At 42.1% G+C, this 20,668-nt stretch overlaps 1 protein-coding gene across 2 annotated transcripts in view; it reads left to right on the forward strand.

Annotated features, from left to right (window-relative positions):
* Positions 1-18,723, forward strand: part of Tmem170b (transmembrane protein 170B) — a 30,912-nt gene extending 12,189 nt beyond the window's left edge. The window contains exons 2-3 of one of the 2 annotated variants that reach the window (XM_036187046.1): positions 11,683-11,853; positions 17,849-18,723. In XM_036187046.1, coding sequence (XP_036042939.1) covers positions 11,683-11,853; positions 17,849-17,979 — 302 coding nt within the window. In that variant the 3' untranslated portion in view covers positions 17,980-18,723. The remainder of the gene's footprint in view (positions 1-11,682; positions 11,854-17,848) is intronic. The other variant, XM_036187047.1, reaches the window with a different exon arrangement.
* Positions 18,724-20,668: the final 1,945 nt, after the last annotated feature.

The raw sequence follows: 20,668 nt of genomic DNA on the forward strand, positions 1-20,668 counted from the left end.
ATTTCTTTAGAATCTGTGACACTCCAGTCCCTACCTGTTTTGGCTCCAACACACCTCATCTCCCAACAGTTTTTGGTTTTGGCAAAACAGAGTTTTTGCAGTCACATACAGTTGTGTGATTTGAACATCGTGATTTCTCATGTGTGGCTGTACAGGAAAATCAACTGGGAAACATTAGAAAACTTCCAGCACCCAGTTTGTGGTTGTTATGTACAAGGCACAAGACCCTGGTTTTAGTCCCCAAATGGCTGCACCACCAACAAAACTCCACAATCCTCTAAAGCAGTGGTTTGCAACCTTCCTAATGCTTGACCCTTTGATACAGTTTGTTGTGGTGACCCCCAAAGTTATTTTGTTATTTTGTAACTAATTTCACTACTGTTATGAGTTGTAATGTAAATGTCTGTTTTCTGATGGTCTTAGGTGACCCCTGTGATCGGTTGTTGGAAGTTCAGTTGAGAAGCACTGCTCTAAAACAAAGCCTTATTCTGGAAGAAGTAAATTCACTAAACCTGTTTGGCTTGTGAGCCATTTGATGTGTGTCATGTACTCAGTCCACCTCTGTAGCATGACAGCCCCCGTGGATGGTCTGAGCATGCATTCTGGTATTCACGTAGGAATTTTTATGAAACTTTGCTCTTTGGATTTTAAAAGATCTTTAAAGGCACAATTATTTTTAGTCATAGATTGTTCAGAGATGGTGTGGAACAGATATGGCTCATTGGCTGTATTTATTTATTAGACCTAATCTAGGGGGTCTTACCAAATTATAAATGCATTATATCCCATAGTGTAATCAGTATATTACAAGATCAGAAGTTTCTGCTGTTAGCAATGTAGTGGGACCAATTTCTATATGTTTGGATTCTCTGGAATGAAAAAAAAAAAAAAAACACCTTGCCATCACCTTATTTTATCTCCTTTTGATGAATTAAAAAATATAATAAAGCCTAATTTTTAAAAACTTTATTTTCATTATGAATGTTCAGAAGTATTTCAGACTGTTCAACAGTGAAGATTCTAAAATACTGTTACCCGTCATTCATCTTATCTAATAACAAGTCTTTGGTTGACTTCTAACAAGCAGGATCATCCAGTGTCTACCTTTCTATGACATATTTTTTACTCAATGTTTTTTAGATGTCTCAAGAGATTAATTTACCATATACCATGTTTGTTCAGATTAAATACAAAAACAGAGAAGCTAATGAGTGCCTTGGTAACCAGGGCGGAGGGATATTACAGATGGGAGCAGGGCTATTTCTGGTATTGTTTGGAAACTAGAACAAATTATAATTTTCTCAGATCTCACCCAAAAGGAAGCAAACACACTGCAATGATGTGTTTAGTCGTTAGTTTAAGATGATGATTACAGATAGCCCTGCTGGATGTGTTCTGGGAGAAGACATGCCCCTTCCAGTGGGTTATGGTGATTTCTTTTACATGAGGTGCTTCAAAGTGTTTACTTTGTGTGTTATATTTTTTTTAAAGATTTATTTATTTTGTATACAATGTTCTGCCTGCATGTATGCCTGCAGGCCAGAAGAGGGCACCAGATCTCATTACAGATGGTTGTGAGCCACCATGTGGGTGCTGGGAATTGAACTCAGGACCTCTGGAAGAGCAGCCAGCCAGTGCTCTTAACTGCTGAGCCATCTCTTTTTAGCTCTTTGTTTTATATTTTGTTTAGCACTAGCAATGTCACCTGATGTGGCCGCCTTCCTTTATTGCCCAGATGGAGGAGCTTGGTGGGAGATGGGCAGACAGAAGTAAGGGTGGGGTGGGGCTTTGCATGTTGACATTAGCTATGTAACAAACACTTACCTCCTTCCAGTTTTCTCAGTTCTCCCAGTGCTTGGTAGCTACACTGTTCCATCTCCGAGATAACAGACATTGCTGTCAGCTGCCTCTGATACAGCATAGTGCTCACACATCAGCAAGTCCTGATTTCGGTAAGCTCAGGAAGGGGAATAGGGACTTTTAGTATTGTGAATACTGCCTGTCAGCCAGATGTTGGCTATTTGGAGATTAGCTAAACTTGCCTCCTTGTTCAGCTGTATGCAATAACCCTACCTCCTTGTTCAACTGTATATAATAAACATGCTGAGCTTCTGTAGTGCTGTGGCTTCTCCATCAGAGACTGGCCTACCCAGCCCCTGCTTTTCTGTGTGTCTTTGTATTAGTCTTTTTTTCTTTCTTTCCTGGCTCCAGTCAGGACCTAGAGCCATACAGGACAGGCCCAAGACCACAGGAGAATGTCACATGTTTAGCTGGCATTTCCCCAAAATATGTGATGTGATCAAACAAGACTATTCTATTATACTCCATACCATATCAGAACACAGTTTTGTTAACAATATGATAGTTTGGGTATAAATACTCAGAGATAACTTTTCCGACTGAGTACATTCTAGAGATACATTGTTTGGTGGAAACATCGAACTAGGAAAAGGCTGAGGTTCTCCATTTGGCATCATTCTTCCCTAGGGCTATGGGCACCTGTCTAAGGTTCTGCAGTTCTCTTCATTTGAGCCAATTACAGGTTCCTGTGATTGTCACTGGGGAGGGAGTCCTCAGACAGACTTGCTTGCCCAGAAGGTCATGTTGAAATGTCAGGAAACTAAAAGCAATGGTAGTAGCTCTCAACACAACCTAATTAAATATTAGCAACAGTGGTCAGTGTTTTCTAAGATGAATGGTATAGTATAATTAAGAGAGGGTAAAAAGGAACCATGAAAATAAACTCAGCTTTGGAGTAGTTTGTTCACAGAGAGTTAGCTTAACAGATGACCCTGGGCTGGTTCTCAGGACCTCTTGAGGTTGTGTTTTAGTATATTGATCTTTTGATATCTTGGATCTTTATGAAACATTAAGCTTGAAATTCTCCTTTCCTTATTAAGTGCGTTTATTATGTGGAGTTAATGTATTCAGTGGGCAAATAACTCCATTTTATGTTAGATATGTGTTAACTGTAGTCAAGAATTACTCCCTTATGTATTACTGGGACATGGAAGAGGCCTTCAGGGGGATGTAAATCTATTCAGCCTTCCTAAGTGTATGTGTATGGGTGGGGGATACAGGGTTTTGTTGACTTCTGTTACTGGAGTGTTTGTGACCACCATGAGACCGTTCTTGCCCTGAGTAGGATGTGGAAGGCACTTCCCAGTGACACTTACCCCTTCCTTACATTCTCACTCTGTTAGGTTCACTTTGAGACAGAATATCCTTAATATACAGATATCTACTGTGCTAGTTAAACCTTTGAATTCTTAATGCAGCTTACTCTAATCAAAGTTGATTGTTCTGGCATGACCATGGAAAGAGAGCACAATTTTCCTGAAAGTTGAAAGAAAAAAGCCTTTAAAAGTCAAGCTTTGTCTATTTTTCCTTAATGGTCAGTGTCATTGCCTTTTATTGTTGGGAGGTACGTGTGGTATTTAACACACATCGTAAAATACATCAGATGTCTCTTCCTGGAATGATTTCAAGTTCTCTGAATCTGTTCTCTGTGTGTGGCAGGAGAAAGTCCATGTTCTCACTCTTTTTTTCTTTTTTTAAATTTCTGGCCTTCTTTTCCTCATGCTTAAGCTTTTCATTCTCAGATAATTACAGTTCCACAGTGATGGTAGGAAATAATATATAGGAGAGCTGGTTAGCCCTTGATCCAGCTGACCTGATGGGTTGTCTTCAAAGCCCACAGAGGGTTGAAGCTGAGTTACTAATACTGATCGGTCTGCCAGCTGTACTCAGCGTCCTCCAGAATTGTGTATGTACTTGTTCTCCTGTGTGTGTGTTTCTCTGTGTCTGTGCACGTGTAGTTGTGTGTCATCTTTATCACTCACAGTGTAGTTACACACAGTGAAGAGCAGCCCCTTTGCCATGGGTAAGTCTTAGGCTGCCCTTTTGTACCCTTCTTCATTTTCAAGACAGGTTTTTGGTTTTAAATTTCTTCATCATTCTTGACTTAAAAACAACTGTTAAAAATTTATATCCATGCTTTATACATTTTAACTTATTTATCTCTTAAAAATAATGGTTAAAAAATAAATATGTGATGAAACCCATTAATTGTTTCCTCTGCTCCCACAGGGAATACTCTGTGACCAGTGTACCAAGCAGTTCTTCAAGGCATCAGCTAGGTGTTCTATAATTCAGTTCAGGTCTGACATTCCACCTGGAGTTAACACTTGATCCCACAAGTTCAGGGGTCAGTCCCATAGGACTGGCTCACTCCAGATGACAGTTCAGAGTCTGCATTTCCCCCATACTGGATGTTTTGGGAAGCCCCAGCTGAAAGGCCACATGTTACTAAGGAAATTAGTGACTCCTCTTTGAACTTGTAGTCTTGTGAATATGAATTTTAAAAACAAGCTCAGAAAGCAGTTTCAAGATAATTTTATTAAAGTTTTTTTACTTCATTTATTTTTTAAACAAAATAGTAGGGCAGGCAAGCTGGAAATCTTAGCAGTTGTCAGAAGGACAGAGATGAGAATTAGAAGAGAGGAAACATGCCTTAGGTTAGCAAGCAGCCTCAGGGCAGACGAGAGCCCAGGACAAAGGGCAGGGCGTGTGTCTTCAGAGGAAAGGTGTCGAAGGAAGAGAGGAAAAGAAGGAAAAGGCGTTAGTAGGTGGGGAACAGTTCACCTCTTGTCTGGCTGGAAACAGAAGTCACCTTTGATTCTCTGGTTTCTTCTCTTCTCCTGAATGAGTACTCCAGGCCCTAATGAGCAGGTGATTCCGGAAGTAGGAAGGGTAAGCTGCATGCTGGTGGCTCTCCAAGTGACTGCTCTAAGATGGGGAGGTTTCTGGGAAAGAAGTGCATTGTCCCAGGAAGGTGGTCATTACTCTCTGTCTCTTTCACGTGGGTAAATGAGTCGGGGGGGGGGGGGGGGCGCTTGGCCCGGTAATTGACAGGACCAGCTGGATTAACTCTTAAGGAGGAGACAACACTATATATTATTGTAACTTTTGGCACAGATCAGAATGGCATGTCTCTACCCAGGGCCAAAATAGATTCTATTATGGAGAGGTCCCATCCTCAGTGGCCTTTAAGGCTCCTGTAACATTCCCCCTTCAAGAATGGGGACCTAAAAGCACTTAGGAGATAGGCTGAAATTGGGGAATAGATATAACTTATTTTCACCAAGAAAACCTGGAGTTCCAGCTCCAAAGCTGTTCGCCAGAGGAGATGAATGTCTGGACAAGAGTTTGAGTCACCCTCTCATACACAGCCTACATGCAGGGTGCTCATTTAGGAGGAGATAAGAAACCAGGACTTTCTTGTGGCTAAGGACCATAGAATTCTTCACTTTGGGGGACCTGCCCCTAAATTGCCTAGCTGGTTTCAGTCTCCTATCCTAATCAGTACTTCTGACCAGTGGTAAATTAGAGATTTCTATGCCCTCCACTTGGGATTTCGTTATTTACTAAGTGGCCCACAGGACTTGTAGAGATACTTTATATTTCCCTGTATATTATAAAGGATGTGATTCAGAGGTAACTAGATGAAGGATGTGTATGGGAGAGTGCTGGCTAGTTTTATATCAACTTGACATGAGCTAGAGTGATCACAGAGGAGGGATCCTCAGTTGAGAAAATGCCACCCTAAGATTAGGCTGTAGGCAAGCCTGCAGGGCATTTTCTTAATTAGTGATTGATGGGGAAGAACCCAGCCCATTGTAGGTGGTGCCATTCCTGGGCTAGTGGTCCTGGGTTCTGTAAGAAAGCAGACTGAGCAAGTCAAGAAGAGTAATCCAATAAGCAGCACTCCTTCGTGGCCTTTACATCAACTCTTGCCTCCAGGTTCCTGCCTTATTTGAGTTTCTGTCCTGACTTCCTTCAATGATGAACAATGAAGCCAAATAAACCCTTTCCTCCCCAAGTTGCTTTAGTCATGGTGTTTCATCACATCAATGATAACCCTAACTAAGACAGATTCGTTACCAGGAGTGGGGTATTGCTGTGACAGACTTGACCCTGTGAGGATTGTAGAAGGACTTTGGAACTTTAGGATGGAAAAGCCATTTACTGTTTAAAGCTTGGTGAGCTGTTCCATGGGAGCTTGAAGATAAGAATGTTGAGAGCAGTGCAGACAATGGAGGCCTATCTTGTGAAGATTCAGAGGGAAGTTTGAGAGTCCCTAATGACTGTCAGGGCCATTTGTTATTTTGAGTTAAGAATTTATGGTTCTGGTAGGCTGGGGCTGAAGAAACAGCTATGACTAACAAGATAGCAGAACCGTTGAAGTCAAACCTTTGCTTTACTGGGATAGTTGATGCTGGTCAGCTGGGGCTGAGCTGTTAGCTGTGATTAACAAGAGACCAGCATCATCGAGCTAAAATTCTTCTTGGAAGCATTCCCTCAAAGTCAGCATATTCCTCACTTGGGTGTGTTACTCTGGCCCAAATACCAAGTGTCTTGGAAAGTTGCTAGCTTTGTATAGGGCCTGGAACAAGAGAAGACTTTGTTCTGTAACAGATCTAGGCTGCCGTGCAGGCTGCTTTACCAGTTGGACCATATGATCCAGCAGACCCAATAGTACTTGAGGTGTCAGTGGCAGAGAGGGATGCTGTTTGGAGCCTTTGGCAGGCCCTAGAGGTGAATCACAGAAGAGACCTTTGGGATTTTGGAGCAAGGCTCTACCATCATCTGCAAACAACTATTCTCCCTTTGAGAGACAGCTTTTGGCCTGCTTTTGGGCCATCATGGAAACTAATGGGGCACCAAGTTGCCATGCTACCTGAGCTGCCCATCATGAGCTGGATGTTATCTGACCCACTAAGTCATAAAGTAGGATGTGCACATCAGCAATCCATTATCCAATGGAAGTGGTACATGTGTGATAGAGCCCAAGCAGGTCATAGAGGCACAAGCAAGTTACATGAAGAAGTTGCCCAAATGTCTATTGTTTCTGCTCCTGTTACAATGTTGTTTGTTCCCAAGCATGCACCTGTAGCCTCATGAAGTGTGCTCTATGAGCAGTTGACTGAGGAAGAGAAAACTAGGACCTGGTTTATCAATGGTTCTGCACGTTATGCAGCATCACCAGAAGTGGACAGCTGGAGCATTACAACAGCCCCTCTCTAGGGACAACCCTGAAAGACACCAGCAAAGGGAAATCTTCACAGTGAGCAGAACTTCAGGCAGTATACATCATACATTTTGTTTGGAAGGAGAAATAGCCAGATGTCTGATTGTTCACTGATTCGTGGGCTATAGCCAAAGGATTGGTTGAGTGGTCAGGGACTTGGAAAGAACAAGATTGGAAAATTGGTGAGAAAGACACCTGGGGAAGAAGTATGTGGATAGATCTCTCCAAATGGGCAAAGGATGTGAAGACACATGTGTCCCATGTAAATGCTCATCAAAAGGTGACTTCAGCAGAGGAGGAGTTCAGTAATCAAGTAGATAGGATTAACCAGTTCTGTGGACAGTCAGCCTCTTTCCCTAGCCATCCTTTTCATTGCCCAGTGGGCCCATGAACAGAGTGGTCATGGTGGCAGAGGTGGATGTTATGCATGGGCTCAACATATGGACCTCCACTCACCAAAGCTGACCTGGCTATAGCTGCTCTGAGTGTGAGACCTTCCAACAGTAGAAACCCAGCACTGAGTCCCCAAAATGGCACCATTCCCTGGAGTGACCAGCCAGCGACCTGATGGCAGTTGACTACATTGGGCCACTTCCCATCCATGGGCTTACAGAATGCCTTATCTATTGTCATGGTATTTCACACAGTATTGCTTCCAACCCAGGAACTCACTTCACAGCCTGCATGGGGTAAACATAAGCGATGGAGTGATGGAACTTTCCTGTCATCTGGTGACATCATCCAGTGTCTCCACATGTTTAACAACCTACAAGTTGGTTAGACTTAGTAGTGTAGTTTTTTGTGCATCTTAACCTCCAGACCTTCTCTCCTTCTTGGAAGTAAGTGGGTGGGCTAGAAAACCAGGACAACTTTCCTGTGACCATTACCATCCATACAAGGTCAAGCCTAAGTTGCTTACTTAGCATACATTTTCTCAGGCTATTTCAAGATTTTTAGGAGCCAGAAACAAACACCAAATGTATCTATTATACCAACTCAGATAGTATAAAATTTACTATATTTAAGGGTATGGTTTGGTAGATTCATTTTGTTTTGCCACAGACTCCTAGATCCTTGACGTCTTGTAAAACTCAAACTCTGGGAAGGGCAGAAAAGAGGATGGAGAAGCCCATTAAGTTTTAAAATGAGTATGAGTTAATTATGGCAAAAATCAAGGACTGTTCCAAACAAACCCTGAAACTCTGGATTCATTAGACCCACAATCTCGTTCCTCCATTCCCTGGCAGTTACCAGTGTATTTCCTTTGACCTTGTTCACTTGAGATGTCTCATGGCATTGGGATCATACAGTGTTTGTACTTCTGTGACTGGTCAGTCTACTCAACAGATGTCCTCAGGGGTCATCTGTGTTGAACCATATGACAGAATTTCTTGTCCTTTTAAAACTGACTAATTCCCCATGACTATGCATGTGATGTGCTGTTCATCCCTGTGTTGTTGCACACTTGGGGTGCTTCTGCTCCTCACTGTGGTGAATATGATGGCATGAGCTTGGCTGGGCCAGTGTCTCTGGGAGCATCTAGTTTACTCTTCCTCCTTTGGTGTATTGTAGTAGTTGCTTTTCTGTTCCTGTCAAGATTTATCTTGACTTATGGTTCCAGGGATATAGAATCGAATCCATCATGGTAGAGAAGGCATGCATGGTGACAGGAGGAGGAAGCTGGCTGATCTCATTTCTTCCACATACAGAAAGCAGAGCTAGAAAACAGGAGGTGACACTAACGTCTCAAAGTCCATCAGTGATGTACTTCCTCGCACAGAGCTCCACCTCCTAAAGGTGCTGTAGCATTCCCAAATAGCACCACCTACTGGTGATCAAATTTATAATTACATGAGCCAGTGGGGACATTTCTCCTTCAAACCACCACATTCCACTGCAGGCCTTCCTGGGCTCATGGTCATCTCATGATACAAAATGCATTTAGTCCTACTTCAAAAGTTCCTAGAGACTTTTTAACATCCACAATACTGTTCAAAAGTTCAAAGTCTCTTCTAAGACTCAAAGTGTGACTGAATCTAGAGTAACTAAAACCACATAGCTGGGCATACCTGTGAAGGATTTTTCTTGATTGGATCATTTAATATGGAAGATCCACCTTAAGTCTGAATCATTTGAAGTTGGAAAACCCACTCTAAATCCACGTCACACCTTCTGGTGGCTTTGTACATAAAATGACATTGAAGAAGGGAACTTTTGTTCTTTGCATGCCTGTCACTCTTGCTGGCAAGTTCATCTCTCCTGAGGCATTCCTTTGCTGATATTAGAACTTACTTTGGAATTCCAGTGTAGACAGGCAGCTCTCTAGGATTTCCATCAGACTCTAGCACCAGCCTTGTAGACTGAACAACTACAGGATTCTTGACTTTTTTTCAGGAGATAGCTGTTGTTGGACTAGCCAGACGTAATAAATCTCCTGTTAATGTCTGTATAGGTTCATTTTATCAGTTTGCTCCTCTAGAGAACCCTGACAGATACAGCAGCTCTCTGAAACTGTGAAGGAAGAACCCATGACTTTCTTGATCGTGTATCTTTCATACATCAAAAAGCAGACCATGGGGATGTAGCGCAGTGGTAGAGTGCTCGCCTAGCAAGCACAAGGCCCTGGGTTCGATCCTCAGCTCCAAAACAACAACAACAACAACAACAACAACAAAGCAGACCAAGTGGATGGCAGTGCCAAGGTCAGCTGCCAGTGTGAAATGGACCGTGGGCCTTCCCTTGGAACACAGCTGTAGATGCTTTTGTCTGCTGAAGCTGTGGACGAACTTGCCTAAGTGTTTGTTTTCTAGGAACAGAACCCATTAGGCTTTCTCCTGTCACATGGTGTGTGTTAGCTGGGTGAGGCCTTGCCCTCAGAGTCCCCTTCATCCCTGTAAAGCTTCCCTTTAGTGATGTTTGTCTCATTAACAGTCACAACCTTTTTTAGTAAATGACCTTACTGCAGTATTACGTTTCCTACCACTCGCTCCCTCTCCAAGCTGCACATTTTTTCTTTCTGCCTGTTGCTTTTCTTCCTGGTAGGCTTGCATCAGAGTAATCAGTAGTAACCGTACCCTAGGCCTAGTGTTATGCTGTTCTGAAATTTCCTGCTTAATAAATGAGTCCAGTGTTCTTTATTCTGGCCTCATAGAAGTTTTCAGGGCAGGAGCAGAACACAGCCAGATTCTTTGTCAAATACCACAAATGGCCTCTATTCATTCCCCTGCTTCCTCATAATCCAAGCCTCTACTGTTGACATGTCTCTCAACATTATCTTCCACTAATAGCCCATTAAGTTCTGCTTCCAACATTCAACAACTTTCCCAGCCTAATTCTCCAATGAAACAGTCCAAAAAGTAACACAGTCCTCCTACTTTCTTTATTACTAATTTCTGTTGTTTCATTCTATTGCTGTGATGAAAACCATGACCAAGACCACCTGAGGGGAGATAAGAGTGTGTCTTACACTTCCAGATCACAGTCCATTGTTGTGCTCATTCTCAACTATCTCGATATCTTTCTCCCCCTCTCTCTCCCTCCCTCTTTACTAATTACCAAAACAGTTCCCTCTTTTTCTTTAGTTATTTTTGTTACATGTATACAGTATATAAATCAAACCTGCCGAGTCCACTTAGTTTTGTTTGTATATGTTTTTAGGGCTGACCACTTGGTGTTGGATAACCATTTAAGAGGATAATCTCTAAAGAATGATTTTTTTCCCCTCTCTCAGCAGTATTAAAATTGACTGTAGCTCTTCATCTAGGGTCAACCTTCTCTGAATTACTTCCGATGAAATAAGTGTTTTAGTATAGAGAAACTGGGATGTTAAGTCTATTTAAGAATAGTAATGTGACAGACCTCAGAAGTCACTGAAATACTAGACTTGGTGGCCTCTTATCTTTGATGGATCTATTTTCTTTATTTCTGTACTGTGGCTTGCACTGTATGCAGAGGAAATAGGTTTAACTTCAGTTAGCCAAAGATGGAGGTTAGTCAGTGCATTCCCATCAAGAATTCCCAGGGAAAGGGAAGAAGGATTGGCCCCACCTGGAGCAGCTGCTGCCTCTTAGCTATGGCCAGGGAGGTGGAGTTATACCAGTGCAGGGCATCAATATCGATGTGAAGTGTGTAGATGGTATGGGAGGCAGCAGAGGCCTGGAGGAAAGGAAGTAACAGCTGGAAAGATAGGTCACTGTGCTCTGTCCCTGGTATAGGAAGACAACAGTGAACAGCCCATTGGGAGCATGTTGAAGAAAGCATAAAGGTTTATCAAGGTCCTGGGTAAGATTATTACAAGATTATTATTTGACAGGAGACAAGCTGATTTGTTGCTTTGTAACTGGGATATGGAGAGGACATGGCAGTGTGGCCTTCACCTTCTGACATCATGAAGGAATTCTTCCCCATCAAGCATTAGCATTAATGGTAATCACTGACTTGCTTAGTAATACCATGAGTCAGATAGCAGGCTAGGCCTTTTCATATGTGGGTTTTGTTCAAGCTTCTCCCTGGCCCTGGCTGCTCCCTATTTACTGACTGAGTCTTCTGATCTGTATTTCTGCAGCAGGACTAACACTGTTCTTTCCTTTCAGAGATGTGGTACTGGATCTTCCTCTGGGCTCTCTTCTCCTCTCTGTTTGTCCACGGTGCTGCAGGCGTGCTGATGTTTGTGATGCTGCAGAGGCACAGGCAGGGCAGAGTGATCTCCGTTATTGCTGTGAGCATCGGGTTTCTGGCTTCTGTAACTGGAGCTATGATTACTAGTAAGTTGACTTATTTCTTTTAAGGATGTAATTTTATATGCAATTGTTCTGGTCAGTACTGTCCTTAGGGTAAAAGAAACTTTATCTCTCATGTTGACTCCTCCTAGCACTTTACAACCCAGAGCCTCAAAGTCAAAGAGGAGTTCCCGAGCTCACCAGACAGACAGCTGTACCCCACTGTGTGAAGATTTTCTCTGGGGATTGGTGGGGATGGCGCTGGCAGGGTCAGAGTGGTTCAGTCTGCAAGTGTTTCATAGGAAAAGTAGTTTCTGCTTTCAGGACACCTACTGTTTACTAAGAAAGGAAGGTGGGCACTGAAATATGTCAGTAACAGTTGTCATTTAAGAACAGGAAACTATGGCCTTTGAGTCTGTAGGGCCATCTGCCTGTGACAACAACCTAGAATTGCATTTCTTCCTGTACCACATACTATGACAAAACTTCTCTGCTCCTGGAAACGTACAAGTTTTCTGAGCTGTCTTTCTTACATGTCACTGGTTTTGTTCCCCTGACACTGAACTTGGCCCTACTCTACCCTGCTCTTCAGAGTTCTGGTTTCTGAGGCTGCTGATGGAGCAGAAGCTAGTTGCATCCTGGGATCCCACACTGCTTTCTTACTAGCTTGTGCTTATAGCTGGTGACTTCTCATACACTTACGTGGCACCCACTTCTGGCTGTCTTCTACACTATGGGGACAGCTCACTGCTACACTGCATCTGTTTTGGGGTTTCCACAAGGCCCTTCTTTGAGTTGATTCTGGCCACAGTACGAGGAAGGCCTTACCTTTATAGTATACCTGTTCCAGAGAGGTTAGCATATCTTGTCTGAATAGGGAAGCGGTTTACCTGTGTTGTCTCCTGAAATCAACAGTAATGAAACACCTGTGGGAAAGAGGGATTTCTCTCTCTCTTTCTCTTTTAATCCCTTCTTTACTGTTTGTTTTCCTGGCTTGGCTTATTTGGGGGCATTGTGTGACCTTATCCTGTGGTTTCTTGTCTACCTTGTCAGGTTTAAAATGAAGGCCTAGGCCCAGGTCTGGCTGCTAGGGTTATAGGAGAATCATCTGAAAAGAGACTGGAGTGACTGCTAAAGGGTTTTGAAAGGCTCGCCAGAATAGTTGGATTTTTCCTGCAAACACATATTTTTCTTTTTCTTTTTAAGAGATTCCTTTTGGTGTTTTGCCTGCCCATACATCTGTGCACTGTATGCATGCAGTACATACAGAGGCCAGAAGAGGGCACTGGATTTTCTGGGACTGGAGTTACCGGGTGGTTGTTAATTGCCACACGGGTGCTGGGAACTGAACTGAGGTCTTTTGCAAGAGCAATGAGTGCTCTGAACCTCTGAGCCATTTCCAGGCCGCAGATAGATATTTTTACAGGGGTTTCATAAGAGGTAAGCTCTTCTGTTAGATATTTTGTCCTATAACTGTATATGGAGTATATGAAAAGAAGCAAGAGAAACTTCAGAGAGCAGGCTCTCATTGCCACACCCACTAATAAAACCACTAGTAAGAGTGAGTTCTTAAAGAATACTGTCAGCTGGGTAGATGGAGCAAAGGAGGAAAAGAAGGGAGGAAGTGGGGAGAGTCAAAAGGGAGAATAAAGAGAAAGGAAGAGGAATTAAGAGGTCCAAGTGGAGTCAGTACTGTGTCAGGATCTACGCTAGGTGACGGCTGTGTATTCTTCACTGTGGTGACTGACATTTAAAGAGACAGGAAGGGCAGCAGTATGGAGTACTGTTGAGACTGCGACCATAGCAGAGGAGGGAGAAGTGGTTTGCTCAGATGTTGTAGACACTGTGCATGTGTATGTCATTGTAAGATTTTGAAGGGTGTGTGAGGTATTTAATTCTATTTATGTCTAATATGGGTGTATGCATATAACCACTTTCAGTTCCATCGAGAATATAATAATAAGTTAATGGTTTGTTTGGCTGGTCCTGTGTTTCTCTGTGTCAGTCCTGTCTGTCTTGGAACTCGCTTGTGTAGACCAGGCTGGCCTCACAGAGAGAGATCCACTTGCTGCTGCCTTCCAAATGCTGGGGTTAAAGGCTTGTGCCACCACTACCCAACAAGTTAGTGATTTTTAAAACTGCAAAGAAATATTTAAAAATCCTTGAAAATGTAAGTCTGCCACAAATTTCAGATAAAAATTTGGTTCTTGGGTTAGCAAGAATACACAGAAATGTTTTGGTACCATTTTTTTTATTTGCAACCATGAATTAAGAAAACTAGCTAAAATATTTAGCTGTGTATCTTCCCTTTTTATTTTTTTAAAAAATCTTTTCAATTTTTATTTTATACGTATGGGTGTTTTGCCTGCATGTGTGTCTGTGTGCACATGTGTGCAGTGTTCTTGGAGACTAGAAGAGCATGTCAGATCCCCAGGAACTAGATTTACAGGTGGTTATGTGCCACCACTCAAACCCAGGTCCTCTGGAGGAGCAGCCACCAGTCTCTTACCCACTGAGCCATCTCTCCAGCCCCTCTATGTCTTTTCTTAATGTAGCTTGTTGGTGGCTTATACATAGCTGTACACTGAACTTAACAGTTGCTGAATATCCTTATCAGTAAGATACTGACGGGATGAATATTGGCATATATCCATTGTATCTGTTACTTAGATTTTATTTCCAAGAAAAAGTGATGTGTTGTAGGGTTTTCTGTTTGCTTGTTTTTCTCTTATTGGTTAATATTGATACTGCCAGATTTGATTTAAACCAAAAACAGGGGTGCTGTTAGGAAGGTGGCTCAGTGGGTGTGAGTACTCGCCTTGTAAATGTGAGAACCAGATTGGTGCCCCAGCTCCCATGCAAAAAGCTGGGTATGGCCATGCAAGCCTGTAGCCCCAGCACTGGTGAGAGGTGGGGGTTTTAGAGGTTAGGGGTTCACTGACCCTTGCGTAGATAGCCGAGCTGCAAAGTGATGTGCTTCCCGTTCAGTGGGGTTCAGTGTCGCAAGGGAATAGAGCAGAGTGATAGTAGAGGGCACCCAGGAAGCCAGAACCTCTTCTACCTCCACGTGTGGGCACATACAACCTGCCCCCCCACACATACATAAAGGGTTTATCTTTTGTTTGTTCGTTTGTTTGTTTTGAGGCAGGGTTTCTCTTTGTAGCCCTGGCTGTCTTGGAACTCTGTTGACCAAGCTGGCCTTGAACTTGAAGATTTGCCTGCCTCTGTGCCTGGAGTGCTGGGGTTAAAGGCATTCGCCACCATGCCCCATTACAAATAAATTTTTCAAAAGAAAACAAAAATGTATTTATTTCTATATAGTTCCCAATTCTAGCTGGCTAATCTTTCATAATCATTTAAGCCAGTCTAAAGGTGTAGAGTAACAGCTTTTTATTGACTTCATTTACATTGCTCTGTGTACTGGTAGGTCCCAGCATCTCTTCCTTCACCCGCAATACTGAGTTCCCTGTACACATCACTTAATTCTCTGCTTCTCTTTGCATGCATGTTCCCTTCTTTCCCCGTTACAGCTGCTTCTCATATGTTCAGGCTGAGAGCTTCGCCCAGGATGGGCTTTGCAAATACCTTTTCCCAGGCTCTTACCAGTTAGTTCCCTTTATCCAGTGAGTTTATTGAGTAGAAATGTTTAAATAGCAATGTAATCAGCTTACAGGGTTTTTTTCCCCCACTTATGGTTTATAATTTGGGGCTTTAAGAAATTCTGTCTCACATGAGAAAAAAAGGTATTTTGACATATATTCTTTATTTTATATCTTTACTTATAGTAAAGTAATGTCTTTAACTCATCTAGAGCAGGAGTCAGCAAAAACCTTCTTAAGTTTGTAGACTGGGGAGGCAGTGACCCAGTTATTCAAGCCTGCTGTTGCAGCACAAAGCCTAGAATGGACATCAGTATTCCAAAGAAGACTGTTCAGAGAAACTCAGTCCTAGCCTGCCCGAGTCCACCTCTGTTTTTAGCATTAGGTGGGACCCCTCATACATGGTAAGTCACTATTCACCCCAGCTCCCACTGGAGTAATTCACCAGTTGCTGATCAGTCTGTGGGTGCCGCCTTCCGGATTGCTGTATTCTCAAGGCCCAGGGATCCATCTCTTGGTAAGGCCACATTTCCTAGGCCTCTGGTTTTGTAGTGTGTCATGGAGGTGGTATGGTGTTGTGTGTCCTAGGTAATTCAAAGTTAGCTGTTCATGAACTGTTTCTTCATGTGAATTTTAGAGTATGTCTGCTAAATTCCCCCCAAAGCACAAGCATGGTTTTTGTTAGAACTTTCTTGGGAAGCTCTGGAATGTTAGGATATGTGACGTGTTCATTTAAGGATCTTACTTACCCTTTCATTAGAGATTAAACTGTTTTCCTCAGTGGGAGGGCTGTGCGCTTTGCTTAAACATCATCTTACAACTGTGTGCGTGTGCTTTTTGGTCATACTTTAGTTGTGTTGGTTGAGGAAATGCTGTGTTGCTTGGCTAGTTGTATTTAGTTAGGATTCACAAAGACTTGGTGCTGTGGAGAGATATAGACTGCTCACAGGCTCAGTGTTAAGACAGTCAAATACAGACCAGGACTGAAGAAACAACCACAGTGTAGTAAAAAATAAAGAATTTAAAAACTTAAAATTAGTCAAAATTGGCATTCAGAGAAATAGAAAGAACTAATGGAACAGACACACTTTTAAATCTTTGAAATGCTGAAGAGCCCCTCCCCCATCTCCAGACCCAAATGTGGTATTCAGGTCATCCCACCCAAATTTTAAAGAATATTTACTCCCCAATCCAAATTACTGCACAAAGTAGAAAGAGTAAAATATGCACAGCTCTTATTGAGACTGGTCCGAGAGTGTCAGGGAAGTTCAGAAAGTTAAAGACAGGCAGCGTGGGCTCCTAGGCACGCCAGTGCTGCCTCTGGAGTGCAGAGCTCTTTCTCTGCATCAAGGGCTTCTGCTGTTTTGTTTCAATTGTGTGTGTGTGTGTGTGTGTGTGTGTGTGTGTGTGTGTGTGTGTATGCATATGCATGTATGTATGTGCACAACTTGTGTGCCTGATGCCCATGGAGGCCTGAAGAGGGTGTTGGGTCCCTTGGAGTTACAGGTAGTCATGAGCCACTGTGTGAGTGTTAAGAATTGAACCCAGGTCCTTTGCAAAAGCAGCCAGTGCTCTTAGCCATTGAGCCATTTCTTGAGACCACATTTGTTTGACTTTTGAGAAAGGATCTCACTGTGTAACCTGTGTAACCCTGGCTGTCCTGGGCTAGCCTGGGACTCACTGAGAACCATCTGACTCTGCCTTGTGAGAGCTGTGATTAAAGGTGTGCGCCACTATGCCTGGTCCTTGTCCTTTTCTCTTTTCTACTACTCTCCACCCTCCTTTTCTTTCTCTTCCTTTCTCCTCCCTCCCCCACCCACATGGTCCCCCAAGGTCACCTCTTTCCCAGGATACTAAACCCACACTTGTGTTTCAGAGTTTATGGTTGTGCTTTTATTTATTTTTAGCATTTTTTCTTTAGTCTGCCTGATGGAGTGGTGTGAGGTAGGAATTTCAATCTATTTCTTCCAAATGGCTACTGAGTTATTCCAATACCATTAATTGTATTGTGATACACTGAAGGCTTTTCCATGCTATGACCACTGGCTAGAATTAGTGCACAGAGTGTCAGGGCAGCACCTAATTCTTTCCTTGTGTGTGTGTGTGTGTGTGTGTGTAATATATATATATATATATATATATATATATATATATATATATATATATGATGAGAGTTTATTCTGGAGTAAAATAAGAGTGGCAATTATTAAAACAATTCTCACATTAAAAGGGATGAGAGCATAAGCTGTGTATTATAACCAAGTTGAAAAAGCCATTCTTGAATTCAATGATTATTTTGTAGTAAAGGTGACTTTTAACCAGTCACATAGAAAAGTGAGGATCTGTTGAAGTATTCTGCTTTGGTAAACTGAAAGGTGACCTTTGCAGCAGCCATGTGGCAGGTGGTGCCCTGGTGACCCTGTGCTCTGCTTCCCTCACAGGTGCAGCAGTGGCAGGCATCTACAGAGTGGCTGGGAAGAACATGGCTCCCCTGGAAGCCCTGGTGTGGGGCGTGGGGCAGACTGTACTGACACTTATCATCTCCTTTTCAAGGATCCTCGCGACACTTTGAGGTTCTGAGGGAATGTCTTCTTAACTAAGGAAATAGATGTACAACTTCCCCGGAAATGGCATTGTTAACCAGCTGAGATGAAATTGTACAAGCAGGGACCCAGCAAGTCAAAACCTAGGAAGACCTTGAGCCGTGTGGAAAGCCTGCCCTCTGGCGTTCAAGCGATTGCACTACCGCACTGCACCTTACGTGCCTCCATCCCAGGCAAGGTGCACAGGACACTATGTGAAGCTGCAAGAAAAAGCACCTTGTTTAGCTGCCAATCAGGTTAACATTGGTGTTGAAATCATCATTCTCAACAGTGTTGTGTTAAGTTACAGGGACGTTTTGAGAAATTGATCTATGTGCCAAACTTTTCTTTCTGTTAACATTGATCATGTGACAGTTTGCAAGTGTAGATGTAGGTGAGTGCTGTGAATATACTTGACATGGATTCAGGTAACATAGTCAGGCTTTGTTTTGTAATGCTAACTCCCATATGAATGCCGAACACCAGGCTTTCAATACTAAGGAAGGCATTTGGCTTTTAAAGCTGAGTGATTCTGGGACTTGGGGCTTTAATATGTCTATGTGTTGTTATTTAATTTATGTGAAAAACAATAGTCTTCTTAATGGAAGACTAGCTGAGCTGTTCTAAGGACTCAAATAGACTTGGAGGGTGCATACTTTTCAGTAACTTTCACCCTTTTAATAGTTTCCCTTGTACATCATATTCTATTTATATGGATTCAAACACATTGTCACTTGTGTGTCATAAAAATATCATTTGAATTTTTTCTTATAAATTTTGTAAGAAGAAGTCTGAAATGCATGTTGCATTCTTCAACCCTTCTAAGAAAGTTCTTGCCTCATAAGTCACAGAACACGATCATCTAACTCATGTTGTGGTAGGATTGTGTTGTACGTGTACATGTCTCAGCAGTCTTTGATTCCGGACTACTAACTGCTTAGAGAGTGGCCTAAATTAGGCTTTGGGCTTTAAAATGCTCATTATAGAAGAGTAATAAGTACCTTACATAGGAAGACCAGTAAACTCTCCTGCTGTGTATGTGTGGCGGGGTCAGGATTACACTGAATAAAAACCAGGGGACATAGTGTGTCACTTACAAGTTGGCAGTTAGTCTGAGTGTACTGAGACAGCACAGAGCCTTTGTCTGAGGGTCATTTCAGTGGTGTCCTTTGAGTTTGGGTTTCTAAGTTATTACCTGAGTCAAATAGAGTCTCGGATCATACTCATTAAAATTCTAAAATAGAGACTTTGTCTATTAAACCTTCTAGGAGGTTTAGAAAAATACACAGTTGTCGGGAAAGTACAGACCCTGGTTGAACTGAGTATTGTGTGTGGGGGCAAGATGTTTAACTAGTTGTGATTATAAATGTGCTAACTTAAGAGAATATCCATTGTAGAGATTATGAATTTATAAGTAAGCTAAAAAATAATGGAGCATCTTAAGCTCTTTAACTTAATTTAGTTTTAAGACTTTTAGTATCCATACCCCCTTTTCTGTGGCAAAAATAATATATTGACAGTCTTTGGAGGGACTGCTTTTGCCCATATGTAAACCAGTTTATAATGTGGCTTAGAAATTCAACAACCCCCCAAATCAACCAATCAGCAAGTCTTCACCCTGAGAGATGTGGGAAAACAAGTCTTGAGATGGATTCTGTGTACAAGCCTGCTGTTTCTCCCATGTGTTCTTTATATTCTTCATGCTTTCTGAAATGAAACCTAGGCATCTTTTCCAGATAGACCTGGTTCTCCTTTCCTGTTGGGCTGATTTCTGCTCTTCCCTCAAGCTGCTTGTCCAGAATTTAGAGCTTTATGAACCAGCAGGAAAATCGCTAACACGGACAGTGCTTCTCATGTACAGAACAAATATTTACTTTAACATGGGTATTTTATGATTCAAGAAAGTTATCATAGGAAGTAATGTGGAGCCCAGTGTTTATAATCTAAAGTTAACTAGAAATTAACTTGACACATTGAGTATGTGAATGAGTGGACCAAAGCGGTTTGAGCTCCTTTCCTGCTCAAGGATGCAAGTCTGAGAGGGTTATCATTTTAGACACCGTCCTGAAGTCATCTCATTATCAATGTTAATGTTGATTTACATGAAGAAGTGTGTGTGTGTGTGTGTGTGTGTGTGTGTGTGTGCGCGCTTTTATTTTGAGGGGAGTTTTTAATTTTTTCAGTTATTTCCATTGGGATTTTGTGTACCTGTCACTCTTGGTAGTTTGAAATGCAGTTGAATAGTATGGATTGATGAAACTGTCTAAATAGCTGTTTATATGGTGAAGTTTTCAAGAAGATAGCCATTTCTTATAGAGACAAATGTTTAATGATATATATATATATATATATATGTATATGTATATATATACACATACAAGTATATCATTATATACATATATAGATAGCTATATATGAATACGGTCCAATTGGAAAGCTTTGTTTGATAAACATTTTCCTGTTGGAGAAGTTGATATATTTGTTCAGTTAAATGATCTTTTCAATAAGCTGGAGGGTATTTAGGATTTTTGCTGGAGACCCTTGTTTGAGACATGACAAAAGCTTCCACCAACATAGTCAGGTTCCACGTTCTGAAAACTCGGCCGTGATCTAGCAGTAAATCTTCTTCATGACAAAGGAAAACTCTTTAGCACCAGGGCCTCATGTAAGTTACAAGTA

Source organism: Onychomys torridus, chromosome 5 (assembly GCF_903995425.1).
Source record: "Onychomys torridus chromosome 5, mOncTor1.1, whole genome shotgun sequence".
In the NCBI taxonomy this organism is placed as follows: Eukaryota; Metazoa; Chordata; class Mammalia; order Rodentia; family Cricetidae; genus Onychomys; species Onychomys torridus.